At 44.8% G+C, this 23,363-nt stretch overlaps 6 protein-coding genes across 6 annotated transcripts; 4 read left to right on the forward strand and 2 right to left on the reverse strand.

The window, feature by feature from the left end:
• Positions 1-790: 790 nt before the first annotated feature.
• On the forward strand, positions 791-2,263 carry BJ212DRAFT_1371530 (uncharacterized protein). The gene is made up of 6 exons (XM_041336296.1): positions 791-1,194; positions 1,247-1,389; positions 1,440-1,535; positions 1,593-1,855; positions 1,911-1,965; positions 2,015-2,263. Exons 1-6 carry the CDS (start codon positions 1,065-1,067, stop codon positions 2,066-2,068), a joined length of 741 nt encoding a protein of 246 aa, XP_041190407.1. The 5' UTR covers positions 791-1,064; the 3' UTR covers positions 2,069-2,263.
• A 436-nt stretch (positions 2,264-2,699) lies between these two features.
• BJ212DRAFT_1371540 (uncharacterized protein) lies at positions 2,700-3,875 on the forward strand. Its single transcript, XM_041336297.1, has 3 exons — positions 2,700-2,857; positions 2,907-3,339; positions 3,444-3,875. Exons 2-3 carry the CDS (start codon positions 2,929-2,931, stop codon positions 3,516-3,518), a joined length of 486 nt encoding a protein of 161 aa, XP_041190408.1. The 5' UTR covers positions 2,700-2,857; positions 2,907-2,928; the 3' UTR covers positions 3,519-3,875.
• Positions 3,876-5,715: 1,840 nt separating this feature from the next.
• BJ212DRAFT_1465224 (uncharacterized protein) lies at positions 5,716-6,315 on the forward strand (the record flags this gene model as incomplete). Its single annotated transcript, XM_041338961.1, has 1 exon — positions 5,716-6,315. The coding sequence occupies one exon, from the start codon at positions 5,716-5,718 to the stop codon at positions 6,157-6,159; it is 444 nt and encodes a 147-aa protein (XP_041190409.1). The 3' UTR covers positions 6,160-6,315.
• BJ212DRAFT_472871 (uncharacterized protein) lies at positions 6,113-6,642 on the reverse strand. Its single transcript, XM_041343290.1, has one exon. It carries the CDS (start codon positions 6,531-6,533, stop codon positions 6,267-6,269), a length of 267 nt encoding a protein of 88 aa, XP_041190410.1. The 5' UTR covers positions 6,534-6,642; the 3' UTR covers positions 6,113-6,266.
• Positions 6,643-7,680: 1,038 nt separating this feature from the next.
• Positions 7,681-10,927, reverse strand: BJ212DRAFT_1483310 (uncharacterized protein; the record flags this gene model as incomplete). The annotated part of the gene is made up of 2 exons (XM_041340598.1): positions 7,681-9,623; positions 9,673-10,927. 2 exons carry the CDS (start codon positions 10,925-10,927, stop codon positions 7,681-7,683), a joined length of 3,198 nt encoding a protein of 1,065 aa, XP_041190411.1.
• Positions 10,928-17,659: 6,732 nt separating this feature from the next.
• On the forward strand, positions 17,660-20,018 carry BJ212DRAFT_1448237 (uncharacterized protein; the record flags this gene model as incomplete). Its single annotated transcript, XM_041338514.1, has 5 exons — positions 17,660-17,740; positions 19,037-19,185; positions 19,219-19,297; positions 19,337-19,624; positions 19,938-20,018. 5 exons carry the CDS (start codon positions 17,660-17,662, stop codon positions 20,016-20,018), a joined length of 678 nt encoding a protein of 225 aa, XP_041190412.1.
• Between the last annotated feature and the right edge of the window lie 3,345 nt (positions 20,019-23,363).

Consider the following 23,363-nt stretch of genomic DNA (forward strand, 5'->3'; position numbering starts at 1 on the left):
CACCGAGTAGTATTTTCAGGGACTGTTTCACGGTGCTAATGAAAACTCACGTGAGTTACTTTGCGAGGTGAGTTCATAATGTGAAGGCGGTTCTCTTTTCCGCTGAAATTCTGCACGTGCCAGCTTTCTTGCAGTTTCTTGTTTCTACGTCGGGTTTTCTTCTCCGACGCTCTCAGCGGTATGCTGATTTGTCGTCGACCTCTGCATGCAGCCATAATTCATTATTTTCATTAGAACCTAGATTCCCTGGAAACTGAGGTTTTTCTTGGTTTCGCTCAAATCTTTCAATTCGTGCAGTTGTTTGTGCTGGGACCACGCCTGGTCCTTAGCGTTCGGGAATATCGTGCTGAGCTCCTAGCCGACTCCGATACAACAATCGCTATGGTTCCGATTACCTTCCAGAAGCACGTCCGTGTATCAACTAGCAGCAGTGTGTGACATTGGAGATGCTCGATGTGATTGATTTACGATGAGTGGTGTTGGATGTACAACGTCATTTTCTCCTTATTTCTCTCATTTGTCATCACGGACCTTTACGTAAACCACCTTATAGGCTCTACCTCAGCAGTTCTTGTCGGACGCTGAGGTATGTTTCTCGTCTATCATGCACGCCGGCTCTCTCTTATATAAATTAATTTTCCACTAGACTTCGTCTTTAGTTTCACCTTCAATAAGCGGGTAGTGTGTAGGGAGAGAATTTGTTTTGATTTATTCCAAGTCTTGTCGTGGTACAATCGTGATTTACGTAAGCCATTATGAAGTGGTGCCTGGACCAAGACGGGCGCGCTTCGGAGTATCCAACTTGATCAACACTACTTGTCACTCCAACAACCTCTTCGGAGTGATATCACTAAGTACCATGAGCTGGACAGGGTCTGTTTCCTATCTCGATGTAGCTCACTGAGGTCTGATATCCACTAGGTTCAAGAAGTCGCTGAATAGGGCGGGTACCACGGTAGGAACACATCTTCGATCCTACGCGGAGCACCCATGACTCGTTTCAACCATTCAGGTCTTACAAAAGACCGGACAGATCGAACGCACGATAGACCGTGAATTTGCGGATGAAGAGGCCAAGTACAGAGCGTACGTGCATCCGCAGTCCGTCTCCTTGTTATTTGACTTGGTCCAGCTTCGAGAAGGAGTGTCAGGCGTTACAGAGGGACGCCAAGCAATATCAGGATGCCATGCGCTGTAAGTTATCTGGCCTCGTTATGTCATGCAACATGTTGAAATAGTGCCGCAGCGATGACAACCACACAGGCGCGGTTAGCTGAGACCGTCGAGACTTTCTACGGCGCTGCAGATCGCACATCAGATGGTGCTATGGCAAGTCATGCTTTCACGAGTGCAGTGGAGGAGCTCGATAGCGGTATTCAAAGGGAACTTGTAAGTGATACTTGCTTCTGTTGATTCCATTTATTTATTATCTTCTATAGGAAGGTCCTTATCGCACGACCATCATGGAACCCCTCGGAAAGATGAACGCATACTTCCCCGTTGTTAACGAGCATATCACCAAACGGAATAAGAAGGTGATGCTCCTTGCTCTTGATCGGTGGCCTCAGCGACTCGACTAAACGGTTTCTTAGCTCCTGGACTTCGACGCTGCACGTAGCAAACTACGAAAGACGATCGAGAAACCGAGTGAAGATCCTACAAAGCTTCCAAAAGCACAACAAGAACACGACGATGCGAAAGAGGTTTTCGAGCTCATGAACGATCAACTCATCTCGGAGCTCCCGCAGCTCTTGGATCTGCGTATACCGTATTTTGATCCCAGTTTTGAGGCTATGATTCGCATGCAATGTAAGTTTGCTGAGGAAGGATATGAGAAGATGAGCGCTGTACAGAGGTGAGTTGGGGGTTTGGGAAATGATGGGCGGGGATCTGACTTATGCTATGATCAGGTATTTTGCAGACAATGTGCGGGATGATTATGCTGCAGGTCAGCTGGATGCACAGGTATAATCAGCTGTTACGAGTATGTTCTTTGCTCATCGGTGGTGGTTAGGTCGAGGCGGTCTTACAGGAAATGAGAGAATTATCTATCTGCGGGGCGAACTGATCCCTGCGCATCATCTCATGTATACTACCTATTGTTCAAGTAGAGTTTGTTTTCGGACGACACAGTATTAATGCGTGTAGAACCCTTATAAGACTGCATATTCCATGACTAGGCATCAAAAGACTAGTTGGTGACCTCATAGGCATTCAGTGTTCGCGTTCGCGTCTGAGTTTAGCACACGTATCGGTATGCGGAATCCTTGTGTATGTTGTATATGCCAAGTAATTTTCTTGCAAGTCAAAAACGCAAAGACAACACTAGGGACAATGGACTCTTCTGCACCGTAACTCTCCACTGGACCAACACGGTCTGGGTGTTATAACTGATCCCCACATTGGCAAGTCGAACAATGTTATGAGTTCCAATGAGCCGGTAATATCCCTCGAGGACCACTTCCATAATCTCAGAGCTCCAGAACACTTGCGTGCAATACAATGAATCACAGATGTATCATGTTGATTGTTGATCTAACCCATCATGTGATGATTGCCAATAGCAAGTGGAATTAAAGGAAGGTATGAACTTGCGGCCTAGCTCTCAGGAGCATCCACCTGCGTTTCAACTTTAAATTAATTATTGTGTCAGATGTGGCTCGTCGGGAAAGGCGATTAGTGGTCCACCCACACCGCACACTATACTCTCTTTGAACAACAGTGGACATGTCGCGTTTGATGTTGCATCCACACTTTGAAAATGTTCCTAAAACAAAAATCCACAACGGCTTGAATATAAATCCAGGCAATCGGTAGACTCAAACCTCAAGCCCAACCGTGTTTGATCTGTCATTTGCTGTTTCGGTAAGCACACGGAATCAAAAGCTCAGCGGACTGCAACTGACCTAGTCTCATAGCCATATCTTAATGTCTTCCCAACAAACGTACTATAACGTCGAAGTCGTCCAGTTTTGGCGAGGCCAGATAGAGTGCTTTCACCCCCATCCCCTTCATTGGGTCATCTACCTCCCAACCGATCCCGGTATCGGAAACACGTACCACCTCGTGGGAGACACGGAGACCTACGCTGTGGAGTGCAGGCGTAACCAGCCACACGTAAACCCTGATGACTGGCGCGGAAGCCACACCATGGGGAGAGTGGCTGCGAATAAGCTGGCCCTGTTTGAGAGGCACCTCGCGAGCGTCCCAATCACGTATAACGACCCCCGATGGAATAGCCAGAATTGGGTGTGGGATTGTCTCCGCCACCTCCGCCACCAACGTTTTGAGATCAGCTGGGAGCTTAGACAGTGCGACCTTCAAACAAAGATGTGCTGCCTGTGGGAGGATTGGGAATTCGGTCGAATTTAGAGGTGGTGGAGATTTGGTGTTCCCAAGTGGTGGGTAAATATTTAATATTTTTATTCGGAGGGAGCGCTCACCATAAATTTAAGACATTTGCATTCTGGATGTGTATTATCATTGGCGTAATAGGCGTCTTGGGCGCTCGTGAGTAGCCTTCGTTGTCCTGACTGGATCAAAATTCAAGAGCCACTCGATTTCTGCTGCTCTGACAGACAGAAACGACACGTGACAAGATGACGTCCCAACCCTTCGCATCGCTTGCGTATGTGTCGGGGTGAAGTACTTGCGATCCGAGGAGTTGACAGCGATGAATCTGCCAGTAGAACTTCAAGTTTTCAAGCTTGGACTGCAGCTGCGACGCGATGCGACTTGAAGTTAGATGCACGAACAAGACACGAAAATATATACGGGCTTTTGACGCTGGGCACTTGAACAAGCTAAAAAATTTTGTCAGTACTGCTAGTGCGTCTTCTGAGGAAACAACTTGGACGTTCAAGCATCAGTTGTGTGGCTTATGTAAAATTACTTCTCGTCACGAGGTCGGGTGTTCAAGCGTTCAAGTTGGGCGTTGGGCTTGAGCGCTGAGCATTGGGCGTTTAACTTCGAGCTCCCCTAATAATTAAATATCTCTCAAGATCTCTTAGCATGCTTAGTCGCGTATTTGCCATTTCACCAATGGACGTTGAGCAGCTGGAAGAAGACCTACGTTGGGTAAGTGAAAAAATCATCCGTGCGCCGTGTTTTCATCCAACTTCGCTGCCCGCAGTCTGACACTGACGAGCTCTGAGAGAGCGCGTATGGAAAGGACACCTAAGAGACTTAGCTGCCCCAAGTGGGTCGAGTCGACGGTGACCTCCCTTCCATACAGGGTGTTTTATCCGTAGCCCCTCAGCACAACGCAACTTGCACAAATCGGAGTCACGGACGTATCGCTTATATTGTAATAGAATTCATTCGCCTTATGATCATATCATCAAGACGTGACTCTCGTACGTACTCATCCTTTTCTTTTACATATGCGATCATTCCTCGTTACACACCTCATACACGTTCAATCAGCCTGAGCGTATTGATTCCTCTCCCCGTCGAATGGTCTCCCTCAGTCTTTTGATCCAAGACTGAGGTGAGCTCTCTTATTCACAGTTCTACGTACATTTTCCTGACTATCACACCACTTAGTCCCGTTTCCGTTCCTAGTCTGAGCTTTTTCATTCCTCAGGCTTACCCCACGTTTGTCCTTCAGTCCCAGTGAAAATAGACAAGAATATGGCTGATACGTGAAGATATAGGACGAATAGACCAGAGGCCGTCGATTTTATCGCTGTGTTTCGGCGTCTTTCGAAAAAACGAGACACAAAAAGATAAGAGGTCGAGGGAATCCTTTGTTATATTCCTAGGTTTTCATTCCGTTTGGTTGACTATATGCGCTCGAAAATCATTCCATTTAGCCCAGAAAATACGATACCCCAGAGCGAACTTAAACAAATTGCGCAATACACTATCAAGTGCGCTAGATGATCGATGATCTTTCTGTATCCGGTGACACTGGTGAAGAGTTCAAGCGATTCAGCTTTCGGACGATGTTGGTGCATGTCAGATCGTGTCTCTCTTCTACGAAAACCTAGTACTCATTCCTCGATTTTACATTTGCAGTGGCCGACTTATACCCTATGGTGTCGACATAAAAAGTTCACATCGGACTCTAACATGTGCAAGGAGTCCTTGGTATGTATATTGCATGTATCATATATGTAGTTTTCTTGAAACGGGATTCTCGTACTACAGCTGATGTCTGACAGAATTGTGTGAGCTCCTCCTGCCGCCTAAAACTGTTCAAATGAATGTCTGAGTAGTTCGATCCCTTAATTCAAGTGATTGATTGATAAGACATAACAAAGAACTCTAACGAGCCACCGCACGAAGTCTGTTTCTAGAAGCCTAGAACAGCCTAGAACACTTGGTAAATCACGTTAATCTTTGATGCGTTCCACCACAGGATGATTGACAATAGTGGCCGGGGTCAAAGCCCTAGCATGGTGGATGCGACGGAGTCATTGTGGATCGCTCGATCTGGAAAGACGATCCGTGATCCATCAAAGCAGACCCAAAGCGCACGACACATTCTCTGAGAGAGAGAAAGTGGACGTGTCGCGTTCAATGTCGCGTCCACATTTCGTTGTTCTCAAAACCAAACTCCACAACTGCTTGGATATAAATCCAGGCAATCGATGAGCTCAAAACTCAAACTCACCCATCCTTCACCTCTCCCGTCGCCTGCCCTCTTGGTGAGTACACCGAATAAAAATTCAGCGAACTGGAGTTGACCTAGACCCATAGCCACCCTCTAATATGTCTGCCCCAGCTACGTACTATAACGTCGAAGTCGTCCAGTTTTGGCAAGGCCAGAAAGAGTACCTTCGGCCTTATCCCCTTCACTGGGTTATCTACATCCCGACTGGTCCTGGTATCGGGAATACGTACCACATCCTGGGAAATACAGATACCTACACCATAGAGTTCAAACGCAACCAGCCACACGTAAACCCCAATGACTGGCGCGGAAGTTTTACTGTTGGAAGAGTGGCCACCCATCAGCTGGCTTTGTTAGAGAGGCACCTCGCAAGCGTGCCAATCACACGTCACGACCCCCGATGGAACTCCCAGAACTGGGTATGGGAATGTCTCCGCTACCTCCGCCGCCAACGTTTTGAGATCAGCTGGCAGTTTAGACAATGCGACCTTCAAACGAAGATGTGCTGCCTGCTGGAGGAATGGGAATTCGGTCGAATTTAGAGGGGGAGATCCGATGTGCCCCTCGGAGTGGTTCATCAAAATATTTAATATCCTTATTCGGAGTCATTTGGAGCACTCACCATAGAGTTTAGACACTTATCTGCATTCTACATTTGTATCATCACCAGCATCATAGACAGCTTTGGCGATTGCCCGTGACCCTCGTCGTCTTGATTAAACCAAGATGTTTCCCCGCCAATCAAGTTCTGTCGCTCTGACGGACAGTACAATTGAGAATACACTAGGCGTTTTGCATGCTGCGTGTGGAACGAGATGAAAGAGGCGACAGTATCATGGTAGTGAGTAGTACTTAAGTTGAGCACTGCCAACCTCAGTAGTCTAAGAATTAAAGGCTTCGTCATCATCTGGAACATCAGTGCATCAAGGCTTCAGCTGCGATGGCAAGTTGGACGCATAAATAAGACACAAAAGTGTTTGATCCTTCGATGTTGACTGATACTAGCAGAAGTCCACACACTTTTGGGTCTTCGGGAACGTTAGACCAATAAAATTAGAAATGGCAAACAAGCACCCAAACTTCCAGACGCCAAAAGTCCAACTCGAGATTACAAAGGACGGCACGACATCTTGATAGGCGCATGAATAAGACACAGGAGTATTTGATCTTTGTGAACACGTCCTCAGATATCGAAGCATGTTCGTGTCTCGGAGGAGAATAACATTCATGAAGATGGTGCATAACATGATGCTAAAGAAGCGTAAAAATGGGGAGCAAGCACCTAGTCAAACTCGAAATTGTGGCGAAGCGACGAGACACGAAAGTAACTGGATTAAATTACATATGAAACCCAGTCACTTTCGTGTCTGGAAACGACATCATGGTAGTTCATAAAGGAACAAGAAGTACAAAGAACGACGAGCAAGCAAGGTACTCATATACACGCGCAGATCTCCCACGGTTGACATCATTCTTCAGGGCAAGCTATCATTGAATAATTGATTCAGAACAACATGAAAACATATAAACAACCTCGCATCGCAAGATTCGCTCCATCCATTCCATGGATACAAAAAACAACCAAGTAAGCATACAAAGTAATTAAATACATCATCATCAAAAGCGTCATCCATAGTCTTCAAAAGGGCGGTATTGCAGACGACCTCCAGCACCATAACAGCCCCGCAGACAACCTCCAGCACCGCAAAGTACTATGTAAGTAGGTGAGCACGAAAAATACCAATATAAGTATGCACTCAGAATCAAGAAACAAAACAAAACTGAATGAATGCTTAGCCATAGCCATAGTGACTGTATGATAGTATACAACTAAAAATCTAGGGAAATCGTGGTATGATGATGCGGTGAGATTGTATATGGAGACAGTTTGAAGGGATGATCAAAGATGAAGAAATCAGGACTATACTCAGGACAAGGATATAAGGATTCAGATGGAATGAGAAAGGAAGATGCGGGTGAAGGGGGAAATAAATAACTCCAGCCCCTGGAATGCCGATACAGAAAGATACAAGGGAAAAAAACACTCCTTACCCCCTCCCACCTCAATACGGCCCAAAACTAGTGATAGCCAAACACCCCAACCAAACCATTTCAACAGCAGCCCTCCCAACCGGCGTCAACAAGTGCTTGATCTCCAACGTCTCAATCTCCAAGTAAACAGCGCGAGGGTTATTAGCAGCAGGCAACGTCACCTCTTCTTGGAGACACAACCCAAGCTTGGACAGTCCCTCAGACTGGAAATGAAACCCTTTTTCGCGCGAGCTGCACATGCAGATGACGGTTTCGAGTCCTAGCGCTGCCCCGGTCCCTGACTGCGGTCCTAGTTGTGGCTGTCTTAATCCCAGCTGTGATTCTGATTCCTCCTGATTCCGTTCTCCACCAGGACCACCAACATCCAAGGTAGGTGCCGCAACCGCCAACCCATCACTAGGCACCCTGATCCCCGTCCCCCTCAATTCATCATACCCCACCAACCGTGCATTCACCCGAAAATTTCTTAAATAAACATTCTTTTGGTTAGATTCGGCGCTAGGGTCGGTGGTCGATTGCGTTTGTTTCAATTTTTTCTTGTTGGCAGATGAGGATACGGAATTGGGGTTGGAGTTAGAAGTGGAGTCGGAAGGTTTTTTTTCCTTGTCTTCGAAGGGGACGTACCAGACGAGGAGGAATTGGCGGTCTTCGGGGATTGTGACGAGTGTGGCGCTCGTGGCTGTCGAAGCGGTCGTCGCAGTCGTGGAGGTGCTAGCTTCGCTGCTGTTGCTACACCCCGCCATGATGCTCCCACTTCCCACACCGCTTCCCCCACTCGAATCTGTTTCCCCCGCCCAAAGCGGCAGAAGCATATAAAGCGAGTCCTCCGGGACATAATCAAAAATATCATGCGTCACCGCTCTCCTTTTCGTCCCTCCCGCACCCGCACCCGCACTCTTTCCTGCTCTATGACTCGGCTGCGTATGCAACAATCCAACATCCCTAAACGAATTATTTAGATCCGTGAGCACACGCACATGTTCCTCGTTCTGGTCTCTGCCAGCAGTGACGATCCACGGGGGACTATACGTAACTGGTTGGGTGATGTTGTCTGCTCGGCCTCGGAGGCGTCGGAGTATACGGTTCGCGAAGCTGCTGCTGCCGTCGGTGGGCTTTTGGGCGCGTCGAAGGTGTTCGATGTCGTTCGGGTCCAGGGTACCGAATGCTTCGGCGTGCGGCGTACGTGTAGGGAAGTGTTCGTCGGAGTCGATGCTGTCCCGATGACTGCGGACGTGCGAGGTCGCCACAGACGTAGACGAATCAGACTGAAGGGGTTTCGTGGAGGAGTGGTCAAATGTTGACGAGGTCTCTGGTGATGACGGTCCGCTTGTCGACTGGGTCGTTACATGGGACCTGATCGAAGGCGCGAATGTGATCTTGGACGCCCCCGCGCGTGCAGGGGGAGGCGTCACCTGAGAAGCGTTGATGCTCCCCGCACTACTCGTCGCCGTGCTCGACTCCGTACCCTCCGTCGTATTACTCGCACGGTCACGATCACTATTCTTCTTCAATTCTTTCTTTTTTTCCTTTGCTTTCGCCTTTGCTTTCTTTGCAACTTCCTTTTCCTTCTCTCGCCGTTTTTCCTTTTCAGGAAGCGTACCACGACGTGACTTATCACCGTTCCCGTTGCCGATGGCCTTGCGCGATCCATCTTCGAGTAACCCATGCGTACTCAGTTTACTCGTCGTTCTCGTACTTGTATATTGTTCCTGCACTTTCTTCGGCGCAAGCATGATTCCCCCGCTCGTGTGCATATGGATGTTACGAGATCCAGCCCCAGGGCGTTTAGGCGTATAAAGCGTATATGAGCGAAATATGGAGAATGCAGTTGCGCGAGAATGTTTATGAATGACGGTGCTCGGTCCGCCTGTCTTGGGACCCTTGAGGAAGGGATCGGGGATATGACGGACGTTGATACGTTGTTGGGCGGGTTTGGCTGGGTCTGCTGTAGATGCTGTTAGGGGGATGTTAGTACATAAAACAAGGACGTAAAAAGGACGTACGTTTGAAGACGACTCTGTCAACCCGATATCGACCGACGTGCCCGCTCCTCCATATTTCTTGTGTGCCGGGGTACATGGTGTTCTTTGCCTTGTCCATAATTATTGAGGCGCCTCCCTGAGCGTTCGGACGGCGTACAGTAGGGACGGGTTGGGCGTCTGCCTTTTCCCTAAAAAAAGCCCACGGGTTTTGAGTGTCGTACATGCCGATGTGCTTGGCAAAGGTATCTTCACCGCTGTTGCTGGTTTGGAGTGTACCGGTGCTGGTACGGCGTCCACTGCCGCTCCACATATTGGAGAGACGAGAGGAAGAGGGTTCGCCGCTGTTGCGCGTAGGAGCGAGAAAAGAGAGCTGTGCGGTTGATCGGACAGAACGGATACTTCCTTCACTCTTTCTGGAGAGAACATAGGACAGGTCCCAGCCTGATGCCCATGTATCTGGTTCTGATTGCTGCTGTTGCGCCTGCGCCTCGAGTGAACGAAAATCAGCGCGAGTGAGAGGTTCGCTACGTGGTATGACAGCAACTGGATCCTCTCCACTGTGGGAAGATATAAGGTCATCGTCGAGGCTGCGAGATGGACGACGGATGGTGAGTATGCTGTCTTCGCGACTGCGATTGCTGACTGCATCTGATATGGCACCTGGGATTGCCACTGGGAGGCTGCCACGACGGGGCTCTGCGAAGAGGGGACGAGGATGAAAGATAGGGCTATTCTCATTCTCGTCGATGTTATCGAGGTCACGGGCGAAAGTGACGGGAGAGGAGCCTCCGTCGTATGAAGCGATCTCTACTTCCTCGTCACTGCTAAACTGAAGGTCTGAGCGGAGACTTGCACGTGAACTTGAGCGGGAGGAGCTGATTGAGGCGGTTGAGCAGCGTACTACCGGATGGCCAAATGTGTTCTGGCTGACGTTGTCTGTGATGAAACGACCTCTTTGAAAGCCGCGTCTCGGGTGGAGATCGGGTGATGAGGGATCTTCGCTGCTTTCTTCATCTGTGTGCTCTGTTCTATATGATCGTTGAGAGCGTGAAGATGATGGAAAGGAAGTTGAAGCTGGGCGCCCTAGACCCTGCGAAGGATGACTGCTAAAAGTTGAAACTGATGGACGAGGTGTCCTGTCAGCGCCTGTGCGTGTTATTGGAGTAAGTGGGCTGATTGCGTCTGGTGATTCATCATCTGATGAAGTCGAGCGAACTTCACCAAAAGTGAAAGTTGCGAGATTAGAATAAAGATTATCTTGAGAGATGGATGACATTGCAGGATGTCGAGGAGGGGGAGCTGTGAGAGAAATGGGTGGTACGATAGAGGGACTGGTTTATTGTCAGATTAAGTCTTCCATATACTAGAATGATATAGGGACTCACACATCTCCTACTTGATCACTTAGAATTCTTGGATCTACAATATGTAAACCCAATGAAGATGACATGTCCACCGGAGAAGGTAGCCACTCATTCCTTGAAGAACAGACACCCACGTGGCAACTCACATTACATAGTTTTAAAACTCCGATGTTCCTTGGCTTTCGTAATTTAAATAATTTAAATTTAAACTGACTATGAGCACCGTGTAATTCAATTGGTGCATCGCAGGCATCGCTGATTGCTATCATCGTTACAGGGCTATCTATCCTATAGACCATCTACCCAGATGCTCCCACTCTTTGTGTGGAGCTTGACACCCAGTACTCCCATGAAGAAAAACCTTAGGATGATGTCACCAAAACAGATGTTGAGTGCCAACAACATTGACAGCATGGTGTCTGCTGTCCATGCTGTCACTGGTATGGTCACCAGGAATGCTTCAGTGGCATTGCCAATGGTGCACATGCGAGAGGAAGGGGATATATGAGCCTTCATTCAAGCTACTGGTGAGGAAATGCATTAAATTTATCATGGAAATCTGAGTGCCAGCATCCCTGCAACAGGCACTTGCCTTGCAAGCTTTCAAAGCCTGCTTATGTGTTGTGCTTGTGCATGCAGTTGATGTTGATTCACACTGAAAGAGGTGTGACATCAGGTTGAAATAACTCCACAAGATGGTGCACTGATCTGTTCCTGTGTAGGGATGCCCCACCACAAATCTGGGCAGGGCAGTGCTGTCAGCTGTCCTACCAGCTCCATTGCCACTATTCCACCACACTGCTAAAAAAAGGGGGGAGACACCTCATTCAAGCTATTGACAAGATGGGAAAATTTTGTTGCTAGAAATCTGGGTGCCTGCATCCCTGCAACTTGGAAGTGGATTATGATCAATTGACCCCCAGGCCTTGTGGCCTTGCATGCATCACCTATCCACACTAGAGGTATGGCATTAAGTTGAAATGATCCTGCAAAACAGTGCATAAATCAGGCAAGGCTACTTCATCCTACCAGCTCCACTGCTATTCCACCACACTGTGCACACCATCCTTATATCATCTACCAAAAAAAATCTTCATGAGAATGTCTCTTCAGGCTCTGCACTCTGTGCAATTTTTACTTATGAAATGGCAATCAACTTTATGAAACACCTACACTCCTTGTGGAACTTGAGTTATACTAATCATTGGGATGATGTCATCAAAAAAGCCTCAAGCACTGATGGCTGACAGCTTTCTCATACTGCATCATCATTCACTGTGCATACTCCAGTGGCATGCTATTTAATACTTATGCCACTTTTTCAGAATCAAATTTCTGTCCTTTGGGATGATATACCCTATGTAGGACAGTGTGAGGGGCCTCTATGTCTTGGCATGAGGAATCCTCCACCATCCCTGCCAGCCCTTTAAGATGCATCAGTCCTTTACTATCCCTTCCACTGCAATTGGCACCCCACAGAAGTTGGCACTTTCACAAAAATTGTATTTTTAGCTACTTCAACACAAAATTCTTAGTATAGATATCATTATCTCTCTAATTAAACTCATTATGAGGTTGAATGACCATGATTGAAGCAGAATTGAGTGAGATAGTTGAAAGTGCCAAAACCATGCAGAAATGTCACCTGCCAATTTGTGCTGTGATGGAGTTTCAAACTGCACACACCCATTTTGGAAGTGCCAACTGGTTTGCAAGTGAAGCAGTGAGATTTTGAGAGATACAGGCAGTTGAGGAACTCAGGGTGAGAATCGTTTCTTTCTGACACCAAAACCAGCACTTTGCTAACAAACCACGAATTTGTTGGCACTCTTCCAGATGGGAAAATCATGTTCAAAGAATTCAGCACTGCATCATCAACAGGACTTACAATACAGCATAATGATCTATCCAGTCTCATTGCATTGAACTTACATAGACAACTTCAGTATGCAATGTACATAGTCTCCCGCATCCACCTCAGTTTTACAGTAAGCAACAAAACTGTTGCAATGTTTGTGTGAGATTGATTACTTTGGCTATATCATCACAGGGATGGCAGCTACGAAAATGTGGATGAGAGCAATATTGTAGCCCTATATCCAGGCTACAATAGGTGTACTACATTGGAGATGTGAAAACATATCCTTAAAAGGATATAAGCAATTTACTACATGGTATGCATTGCAACAGTTTTGTTGCTGATATTTTTAAATATCAAAATCCTATCAATAGACATCAGTTATGTTATTTAGTATGTCCTATAAGCTAATGGGTCATGTGATTCCCAGCATTGTTGCAAACAATGTGAACCTTGTTTGAGTTTGACCCAAATATTCTCCATTCAGTGGGCGTGATATGAGCTGGTTGTTGGCAGCCATGATCAGTGTGTTTTCATGTGTTGGGGAGTTGTTAATCCCTGTTTCATTCTCAGTTACTCCTATAGTGGAGTAGAGCTTGCTTAGTGAGTGACTCAGGTTATAATTGGTTTGTCCTCTTTCTAACCTTTCCCATTGCTTCACTAGGTGAGCTAGTCATTAGATTGGTTTGTATACCTCTTTCTAACCTTTCATGTCACTTTGCTAGCTAGTTGTTTTGAGCACTATCATAACTTTATTATCATCAGAATTCTTCTTCATGTCTGACAATGGAGAAACAGTCTCAAACTGCTACCTCAACAGAACAAACTACAGAGCAACAAACTACAGAGCATTCAACTGATCTCAACTGTATTGAACAGTGCAATGAGCTCATTAATCAGTATCGGCTTAGGACACAATGGGAAAGCCATCACCATACTTGACATCTAAGAGAGTCTTCTCCAGTCTCCTGCTGTTAGGAGCAGAAGAAACATTAACAAAGCCCATGATGTCTTCTTCTTTATTCTTTACAGTATTGATGCCTCAAAAGCACAAGCTTTGGAAAGAGGACATTGAAGTAGTGGGACCTTTGAGGAAGAGGAAGCTAATAGAGAGGATAGGGGAAATGACAACCCTGAAGAAACAGAAGCAGGGCGAAAGCAGCCAAGAGTTATCACTGATTCAGAGGATGAAGATGAGCCCAGTTCAAAGTGAGCCAAAACCTGTTGATTCCAGTAAATTTCCCTGGACACAAAGACTGTTAAGGTCGTACTCAAGGGATAACTGGATCCAAAGGGCTTTGGCCTCAGCTCATGTGCTGTGCCCCTTATTTCAGGAAGGCAAGACTAACATGTCCAGAAGGTTGGACGAGTAGCAGTAGCAGATCTGGATGACTTCCAGATAAGGGATAAGTATTGTAGGGCTAATCTGGACAAGTCCAGACTAGAAACTAATGGTAATGGACTGTCGGAGACAGAGGCAGATATGGATAGACTATAGGAATCAATCCTAAGTCTTGGAGGGTGACGAGAGTAGAGATACTCAAGTCCGGAGGACAGGAATGAGTAGAACTAAGATGATATTTGAACTGAGGTACTACAGAAAGTTACAGGAGGTTATATACTATAGGTATCTAACAGAATGATCAATCAGCAGAGTCTAAGGCTATGTACGAAGCATGTGGATAGTCTATTGGTAAGTAGAAATGGATCACAAATCATGAAATGGAAATGAAACATAGGTAACAGGTCAGGGAGCAGGATGGATATACAGATAGCCAAAATACCAGAGTTAGGGGATTACTGAAAAGAGACAAGTGCTGGTTGTGGATTTGGATGAATTGTGGACCAGACTGGACAGGTGGACAGGATGGATGATGAGATGGTGGAGGGAGATAAGATGTGGATATGATTGGAGATAAGTTGTGGATCAGATCTGAGATGAGATAAGGTTTGGATCTGAGATCTGGATATGTAGATATGACAAAGATGGTCAACAGCACTTGCCTCTTTACCTCCGGATATCAGAGAAACCTATCAGCAACTTGAAAACTTCACCGCTGACCCAAAGAGTGTCATTAATGACATCCTATCCACTCCAGGGTGTCCACCCTTCCCACCTAGTGAATGGCTCAACATTGTCCGATGGAAATACGTTAACCTCACTAAGGTCCTTGGCTCAGCTCACATGACTGAGCTGGATCCCAAAAAGACCCATGTCATTGATGACGAGATTGAGCTCACCTTGCAAGTCTCAAAGTCTTCAATGGGAATCAAAATGTCCTCCAACCATAATATCACCTTCTCCATGTACATTGAAGCAATATCCTTCATCTTCCCTCAGCAAAGAGATGAATTTATACAATATAACACCTACCTTAGTTGACTCTTCCATGCCATGGAAATCCACCCCACTCACATGTCATTGAATTTGACCAATCCATTAGAAACCAAGTGGCCATGCAAAGAAACCTATGCCTCACTGATTATCCCCAATTTGAGCACCTCAGAATGACCTTCCTCACCTCCTTTGGCATTGGTGCCAATTCCACCTCATCCACATCTAGTTCCAGGGAAAGATTGAATTGGAGAGATGGATATGGAGGAAGGGATGATCCCTGTCATAAATGGAATAGAGGAACCTGCCAGAAACCAGATGGTGAATGCAGGTTCTTGCACTGCTGTGATCAGAGAGGATGTTATGGCCCCCATTGGAAATCAGAATGTCTGAATAAAGGAGGGGCTAAATGAGAGTATCGTGCAAGGACAAAGATTTTGGCGCAAAGGAGTATCAGAAAGAGGAATCTCCAGCTGTAGCCAAACTGCACTCTGGACAGAGACTGCAGTTCCTATGCCTGGGCCACCTGAATGTGAATTTTTGAACCATGGAGCACTTGATACTATTCAGCAACATCTCTCTTTGTTTGAAGTCTCTATGCCTATCAAAGTTGACATCTTCAAATCTCTACTTTTGGACCATCCAAATCAACCCTTTGTTCATTTGGTTTGCACTGGACTTAGGGAAGGTTTTTGGCCCTTTGCCGATTCTCATCCTGAGGAATGGCCTCTCATCTATGATAACTCTGATCAGCCTCCCAAGACTGAGGCCAAGAAAGAGTTTCTACATGCGCAAATTGAGAAGGAAGTTGAAGTAGGGCATTATTCTCAGGCATTTGGACCAGATCTGCTTCCTGGTACAGCATGCCTATCCACGCTGTACCTAAACCAGGAACTAACAAGCATTGACTGGTTACTGATCATAGTGCTGGGAAACATTACCTGAATGCCATGATCTTGCATGATGACATTGCCAGCATCACTCTGGATAATGTGCATGATTTAGCTAATGGTCTACAGGTGTTTAGGCACTGCAGACCTCACACTAAACTCAACCTTTGGAAGGCAGACATGTCAGAAGCTTATTGGCATATGCCTATGCACCCTCTGTGGCAGGTAAAGCAAATTGTGAGTTTTCAAGGGCATTGATACATTGACTGAAGAAATGTTTTTGGAGGAAGAGCTTCTCAGTGGATCTATCACACATTCATGTCTCTTGTCATCTGGATCAGTGATTTTCAAGATTCTTATTCATGTCTTGTACATCTATGTTGATGACTCTTTCTCATTTGAAGATAAATGCAGTTTTGAGCTCTATGCTCCCTACAAAAAACTCCTTCCTTCAAATCTTGTCAAGCTTCTTTGACTCTGGGATGCAATTGGACTGCTGCATGAAGAATGGAAACAAATCTTCGGCCTTGAACTTCCTATTATTGGGTTTGACATTGACCCTAACTTAATGCATGCCTGCATGTCAGTCGACTCTCGTACTTGCCTTATTCAGGAGTTGATTGATTTTGCACAACAAGGGTCATGAAGGTCTCTTCAGTGATTTTTAGCATTTAGCTGGCTGGCTTAACTGGGCTCTCAATGTCTATCCACTGCTTAGGCCTGGACTATTGGCTCTTTATGCTAAGACCTCTGGCAAACTAGTCTCTAAAGCTCTTATCTGGGTTAACCAGGATGTCATTCGGGAACTAACATGGGTCATTAATTACCTCCATTCCACTGAAGGCGTCTTCTTCTTCAAACCTGTCTCCTGGAACTTTGCTCATCTTCTGGATAATGTGTTGAGAGTTTATACTGATGTGTCAGGTGTTGGCTTGGCATATTGGTTCCTTCTCTCAATATAGGTTTTCAGTTGCCCTTACCTGGGTCAGCACTGACTGGAACAATATTCTACCATGAAGCCTTAGCCATCATGGGAGTGTTACTTAATTCAGTGGCTTGACTTTGTCCTAATCAGCAAGTCACTATATTCACTGACCATCTCAACATGGTATCCATGTTCAATTCTCTGGCAGCTTTGCCTCCTTACAACTGGCTCCTTATTACCTCAGTAGATGCCATTCTCACTGCTCAGATTGACTTTCAAGTGTTTTTCATCTCTGGCATTGACAATGTGGTGGCTAATCACTTGTCTCATTGGAAAAATGCTGAGGCACAGTCTACCTCTCCAGGATTAATGATCCATCCCTTTTCACCCCCTTGAAATATGCTGGGGGCTGCTGAAAAATGATTACTATATCGTCTTGGGCCAGGCAGCCTTTACAGGATGCTTGGTCATTGGAGCAGCTTAATTCATGAGTGCTCAGTTTTGTTGGGATTAGCCTTGGACAACAGTACTTGCCATGCATATTTGTCACACCTGAACTCTTACCTCACCTTCTGCAACCAACATCATCTGCCTATTGATCCTACTCCTGACACACTTTCTTATTATGTCACATTTATGTCACATCATATTCAGCCTTGCTCTGTTGAAGCCTACCTCTCAGGGATAGTCAATCAGCTCAAACCTCATTTTCCTCATGTCTGTTGTCCTGCATAATTTGGGAATCATGCATGGACATGACTACTAGGTAGCCCCCTAAAAGACAAAGTCTGTTAGCTTAGGCATCAGGCTAGTCAACCCATACCTTGGTTTCAAACCTTGGTCATATAGTTCAGTTTCCCCTCTGTGATTCATGAATTTATTATATCTTGAAGAAAAGTCATTTGTGAGATGGGAATCACATAATGACCTAGTTGATATTGTGAAGCAAGAAGGTTAAGGTATTGCCTTGCCTTTGGCTTATTCACTTTGGCTAGAGAAAACCATAGAGAAAAGTTCAAAGCCTAACAAAAACCTATCTAAAAAGCCTGTGTTTTGTGTCTTGTTATTGTATTATTATTTCTGAGTTGTTTTCTCTAGTATTTCCTTGATTTATTTTTCTATTTGGATGCTGATCCATCAGATACTTCACAAAATTGTACCTACAGGGTATGATGTCATAATGATGTCATATGGCTCCACAGATACTCCTGCAAGTATTCTGTTGAAAGTTATGATGTCATGATGATGTCATTTGTTCTGGAATGTTCTGCTCCACTTCTGATGTCATTGCTCCGCTTTTTTACTTACATAATATTCCCACACAATATGTATATAAGGAGGGCCCATTCTCCCCCCAAAAATAAGATCTCCCACTTGCAATCATTTGAATCTTAGTTTGAGCTACTCACTGTGAAGATTGTTGCTTACAAAGAAAGCCCCTTTGAAGTACCAAGTGCAGGGAAAAGACATTCCCTTGAGATTACATAAGTTTCTTACAATAGAAACTTAGTTTATTTGAGACCAGCTTCTCACCTAGTTTCTGATATTGACCAACATGAGCTTTGGTCAATCTGTTTGTTTGTGAGACCAGCTTCTCACCTAGTTTTCTGATATTGACCAACACAAGCTTTGGTCAATCTGATCATTTGTGAGACCAGTTTCTCACCACTTTGTGCCTATTTGACCAACCAGTCTTTGGTCAACGTATTTGTATTTGAGACTGTAGTCTCTACAGAGGATTATCTTAATGAGGAACCATGTTCCAGTGTCTAGACAGTTTATCCTAGACAAGTTTATAAGTTGGGATATAACACAAAAGCTCCAGCTAAGTTAATCACATAGATTGGTTTAGTGAGCCTCCCAAGAACTCACACATTATCTACCACTGAAAGAAGAAAAGTTGTAGACCATGTTAATCGAGGACTGGCAAGAAGTCTTATCCTAGTGTAATTGTGGTGTCATTACATTTTACACACATTTATATAAGACCCTTGGTTATTAAGACATCATCAGTCTTGGCATTCTACCCTTGTGAAATGCACAATGCAAGGAGCACTCTGCAGTCTAGGATGCCCCATCATACACAAACAACCAATAATAAGGGATGATTTAGCTTGTGTGATTCACACTTTACCACATCCTTTGACTCACAATGATTTATTGTGAGTCACTCAACTTCACTGCGGTTTCTACAGTCTTCTTCACCTAGGAGAATTGGTAGCTGCTGACGACCCATCAATGAGGGACTTTACAAAGTTCTCTCTTCATACCTCAGTCTGTGTCTCAGACACTGACTTTGGTTTCTTGATCCAGCGAGACAAGATGGACATGTGGTACAAAGGAAATAAGGTGATGATCCAACAAGTGCTAGTTGGTTCAGATCCTCTTCCTCTCTTTACATGCTTCCTTGCCTCTCGTGATGCAAAATTTCTGTTACATCCTTACCTCTGGTTAAGGAGTGATGGATGTCCACCTACTTGTTCTTGGTTCATCCAAAGGCTTCGGATGTTCTTTCCTGACTCCATTTTGGGCCATTCCATGCAGGCAGGAGGGGCAACCTCTCTAGCTGCTGCTGGAGTTTCTCCAGAACATATTCAGGCAGTCAGATGCTGGAATTCAGGCATGTGGGAGCACTATGTGTGTAAAAACCCGATGCTGTTGCAAGCATTATTATTTCATGGTCGTCCTATGCATGACCCACCTTTTGCCAATGTGTAGCCTTTGCTGTGTGTCACTGTATTTATATCTCTTTATTTTTTCTTTATTTTTCTCTTTATTTAATCTCCCTCCCATCCCTCCCATTTAATAGTCATAATAGTGGTTGTTCCTTCCATTTTTTCATTTGTTTGGGCTCATTCATTATTGGGGCTCAGATACTTATCTGTGACATCATACTGTTAGTTATCAATAACAGCCAGCTCCTCAGCATGTTGAGGAGTTGTTTTTGGCTACACTGGTGTTCGTATGCCTCCCTAAATCCTGCAAGACCCATTAGTAGTATGTCCTATAATGTCATGTGACATGTAAAAGGGTCACCATGATATAAACAAAGCCAAATGTTGAACTTTCTCAACATTCATCATCATGAAAGCCCTCTCTGCTGACACAAGCAACCAAATCATTTTTCACCTTAATTTTAACCAATTTACAAGGGAGATCTCACATGCTACTAGTGTACACCATAGTACTATTATCAGAATTCACTCTAAACCTCATTCTGACCTTCAAAAGTCCTCTGGTGGTTGTCCTTCTGTCCTTTCCTCCCCCAATGTTTAGCATGCTACATGGTTAATCAGTATAGACAAGGCTGGAAATGCCACTCAAGTGATAAGAGCACTTCAGGACATCAAGAACCAGTCTATGTCCTCTCAGGCAACACATCATTACTTGAGGAAATCTGGTATGAAGCCTGTAGTGAATGAAAAACACCCTCTTCTCTCCTGCTAGCCTACTATTTAGGCCCTCTCCTGTTCTTTTCCAAGCCTATTTCCTTTCATCTGACCCCAAATGATTAATTTTGGTTTAATATGACCATATGACTCTTTTCAAGTCATCCACTGTCCAGAGCTGGTGACTGATAACAAAGTCTAGTCTTACTCTCCTATACACTTGGATAGGAGAGGGTATTTTTGATTCACTACAGGCTTCATACCAGATTTCCTCAAGTAATGATGTGTTGCCTGAGAGGACATAGACTGGTTCTTGATGTCCTGAAGTGCTCTTATCACTTGAGTGGCATTTCCAGCCTTGTCTATACTGATTAACCATGTAGCATGCTAAACATTGGGGGAGGAAAGGACAGAAGGACAACCACCAGAGGACTTTTGAAGGTCAGAATGAGGTTTAGAGTGAATTCTGACAATAGTATTATGGTGTACACCAGTAGCATGTGAGATCTCCCTTGTAAATTGGTTAAAATTAAGGTGAAAAATATTTTGGTTGCTTGTGTCAGTGTTACAGTCATGTATGCCCCTATTCAATTTCTCCTTACTATCCTTGTATTACATCATGAGCTACATAATGCCACCGCTAGACCTGTCTCTGATATCTGTATTACATCATGATCACTGCTGCCATTGCTAGATGACTCATTCCTTATCTCTGACTCATTGTTGACCTATGCCTGCCCTGAATCACCTATGGTTCCATATATATAGTCGACAATGTACTTAGTAGTTCCTTACTTTAATCTTACTAGGCTTTCACCTGAATCTTCTCTTGCTTAGGACCCCCAATCCTAAGACATCTGAACCAATATTCAAGTCAGAGACACTCTCTTTGGCTTGTCTTACAACCCTTACATTTGTAAGGTCTTGACCATAAACTTCAGCCATCACTCTTATTGAGCTGCTGTTGTTATGACTATCCTAGTTCACAACAGTCAGCAGAGAGGGCTTTCATGATGATGAATGTTGAGAAAGTTTAACATTTGGCTTTGTTTATATCATGGTGACCCTTTTACATGTCACATGACATTATAGGACATACTAAATAACATAACTGATGTCTATTGATAGGATTTTGATATTTAAAAATATCAGCAACAAAACCATTGCAATGCATACCATGTAGTAAATTGCTTATATCCTTTTAAGGATATATTTTCACATCTCCAATGTAGTACACCTATTATAGCCTGGATATAGGGCTACAATATTGCTCTCATCCACATTTTCATAGTTGCCATCCCTGTGATGATATAGCCAAAGTAATTAATCTCACACAAACATTGCAACAGTTTTGTTGCTTACTGTATGTAGAGCTTTTATCTTCAACCTTCATATAGTACTATAGCTCTATTTATGATGTAATTACTTTGTTGCCTTGTAGTTCTTGTATCACTCTGTGGAACCTTGTGGAACATTGTGAAACCTGTAGTACTGTACCCATGTACCATCTATGGACTTGTATGGCTCTGTATTGATGTGTTGTTTCTGTCACCAAATTTGTAGTTTGCTGATGATCTCCTCTGTGGGAAAAGTGTTGCACAGACATCAAACAATGCTGGGCATTGCACCAGAGAGCTGATGGAGTACCAGATGTCTTTCTGCAACATCGAATACAGGGTGTTCAATACTGTTGGTTTTGCATGTAGTAACAGCACTCCCTTGGGGCCCAAGGAATAGCCAGAGAAGTATGAAAGAAGGCAGATTGGGAAAATACACAAGGAGCAAAATATTGACTTGCTATCATTGCTTTGTGTGCCAAGCAGGAACTTCCATGTACAAGCAGTGCTTGATGTTCATCAAAGGATCCAGAACCAATTGCACAGAAGACATGTACCTATCATACTTGTCTTCACTCACTATGAAGAATGGTCTAACATCAACAGCTGGTGGTCCAATAATTTATTGACACTTCAGGCTCAACTGAACTCCGTCACCAACCATCTTTGCATCACTTCAATTGATGACAAAGGCCTCGATGAGTCCCACAAGCATATCTTCTAGATTATTACACAGCATTGCACCTCTGATGCTGGGGAGCCGTTGCAGCAAACATCTGCATCAGGAGGTGATCATTCTGTGCCACCTTTGAGAAACCTCCCAGGTGATGTGGCCTGGGCTCTTCACATCAGGCAATTCTCCACACAGGTCCATGGGGTCATCATGGGTGGGCTTGGTCTATGACCATGCCCATCCTAAGCATATGGGAAAGATGCCATCATTGCAGAAAATGACTGCCCCCCATTTCTTATGTATGGCATGTGTAGGAGAGAAGCATATCATTGGTGGTGTATTTATTCTTGCCATTATCACTCCTTTCATATTAATTACACCCTTGCCCATTATTATCCTCAATATTGTAACCATCCTTATCTTATATCATTATCACTGCTAGGGTACTGCAGGGGTAAACTCCTGGGTATCAGAGGTGATACCCCTACCCCTACCCACTCATATACCCACACCCACCAGCAGGGTACGGGTTCGGTCATGGGTAACAGTGTGAAAGACCTGGGGTAAAACCTGCAAGGGGCATACCCATGGGTAAAGCTATTTTTGAACTAAGTATGCAACACAAAAAAAATGATATGATTAATCTATCATGATCCTGTCCCATCCATGCTCCAGTTCCTGCTCCTCTCCCTCAACATCTGGTAGGATTGTGACTTTGTGAATATCCTCAGGCTTGACAAGATTCAGTGTACTCCAGGATCCAAGGCATAGAAGTGCCTGTGTGGATTGCACTGAGAGATGGGACCTAACATGGGAGAGGAGTAAGTGTCCACGGCTAAATACCTGCTCAACATCGATGGATGTTGCTATGAGTCCTGTAAGCACCTCATCATGCAAAGTAACATACCACATACCAGGGATACTCAAGTAATCAATTGCCA

The sequence above is a fragment of the Suillus subaureus genome (assembly GCF_016647635.1).
Source record: "Suillus subaureus strain MN1 chromosome Unknown BJ212scaffold_27, whole genome shotgun sequence".
Classification (NCBI taxonomy): Eukaryota; Fungi; Basidiomycota; class Agaricomycetes; order Boletales; family Suillaceae; genus Suillus; species Suillus subaureus.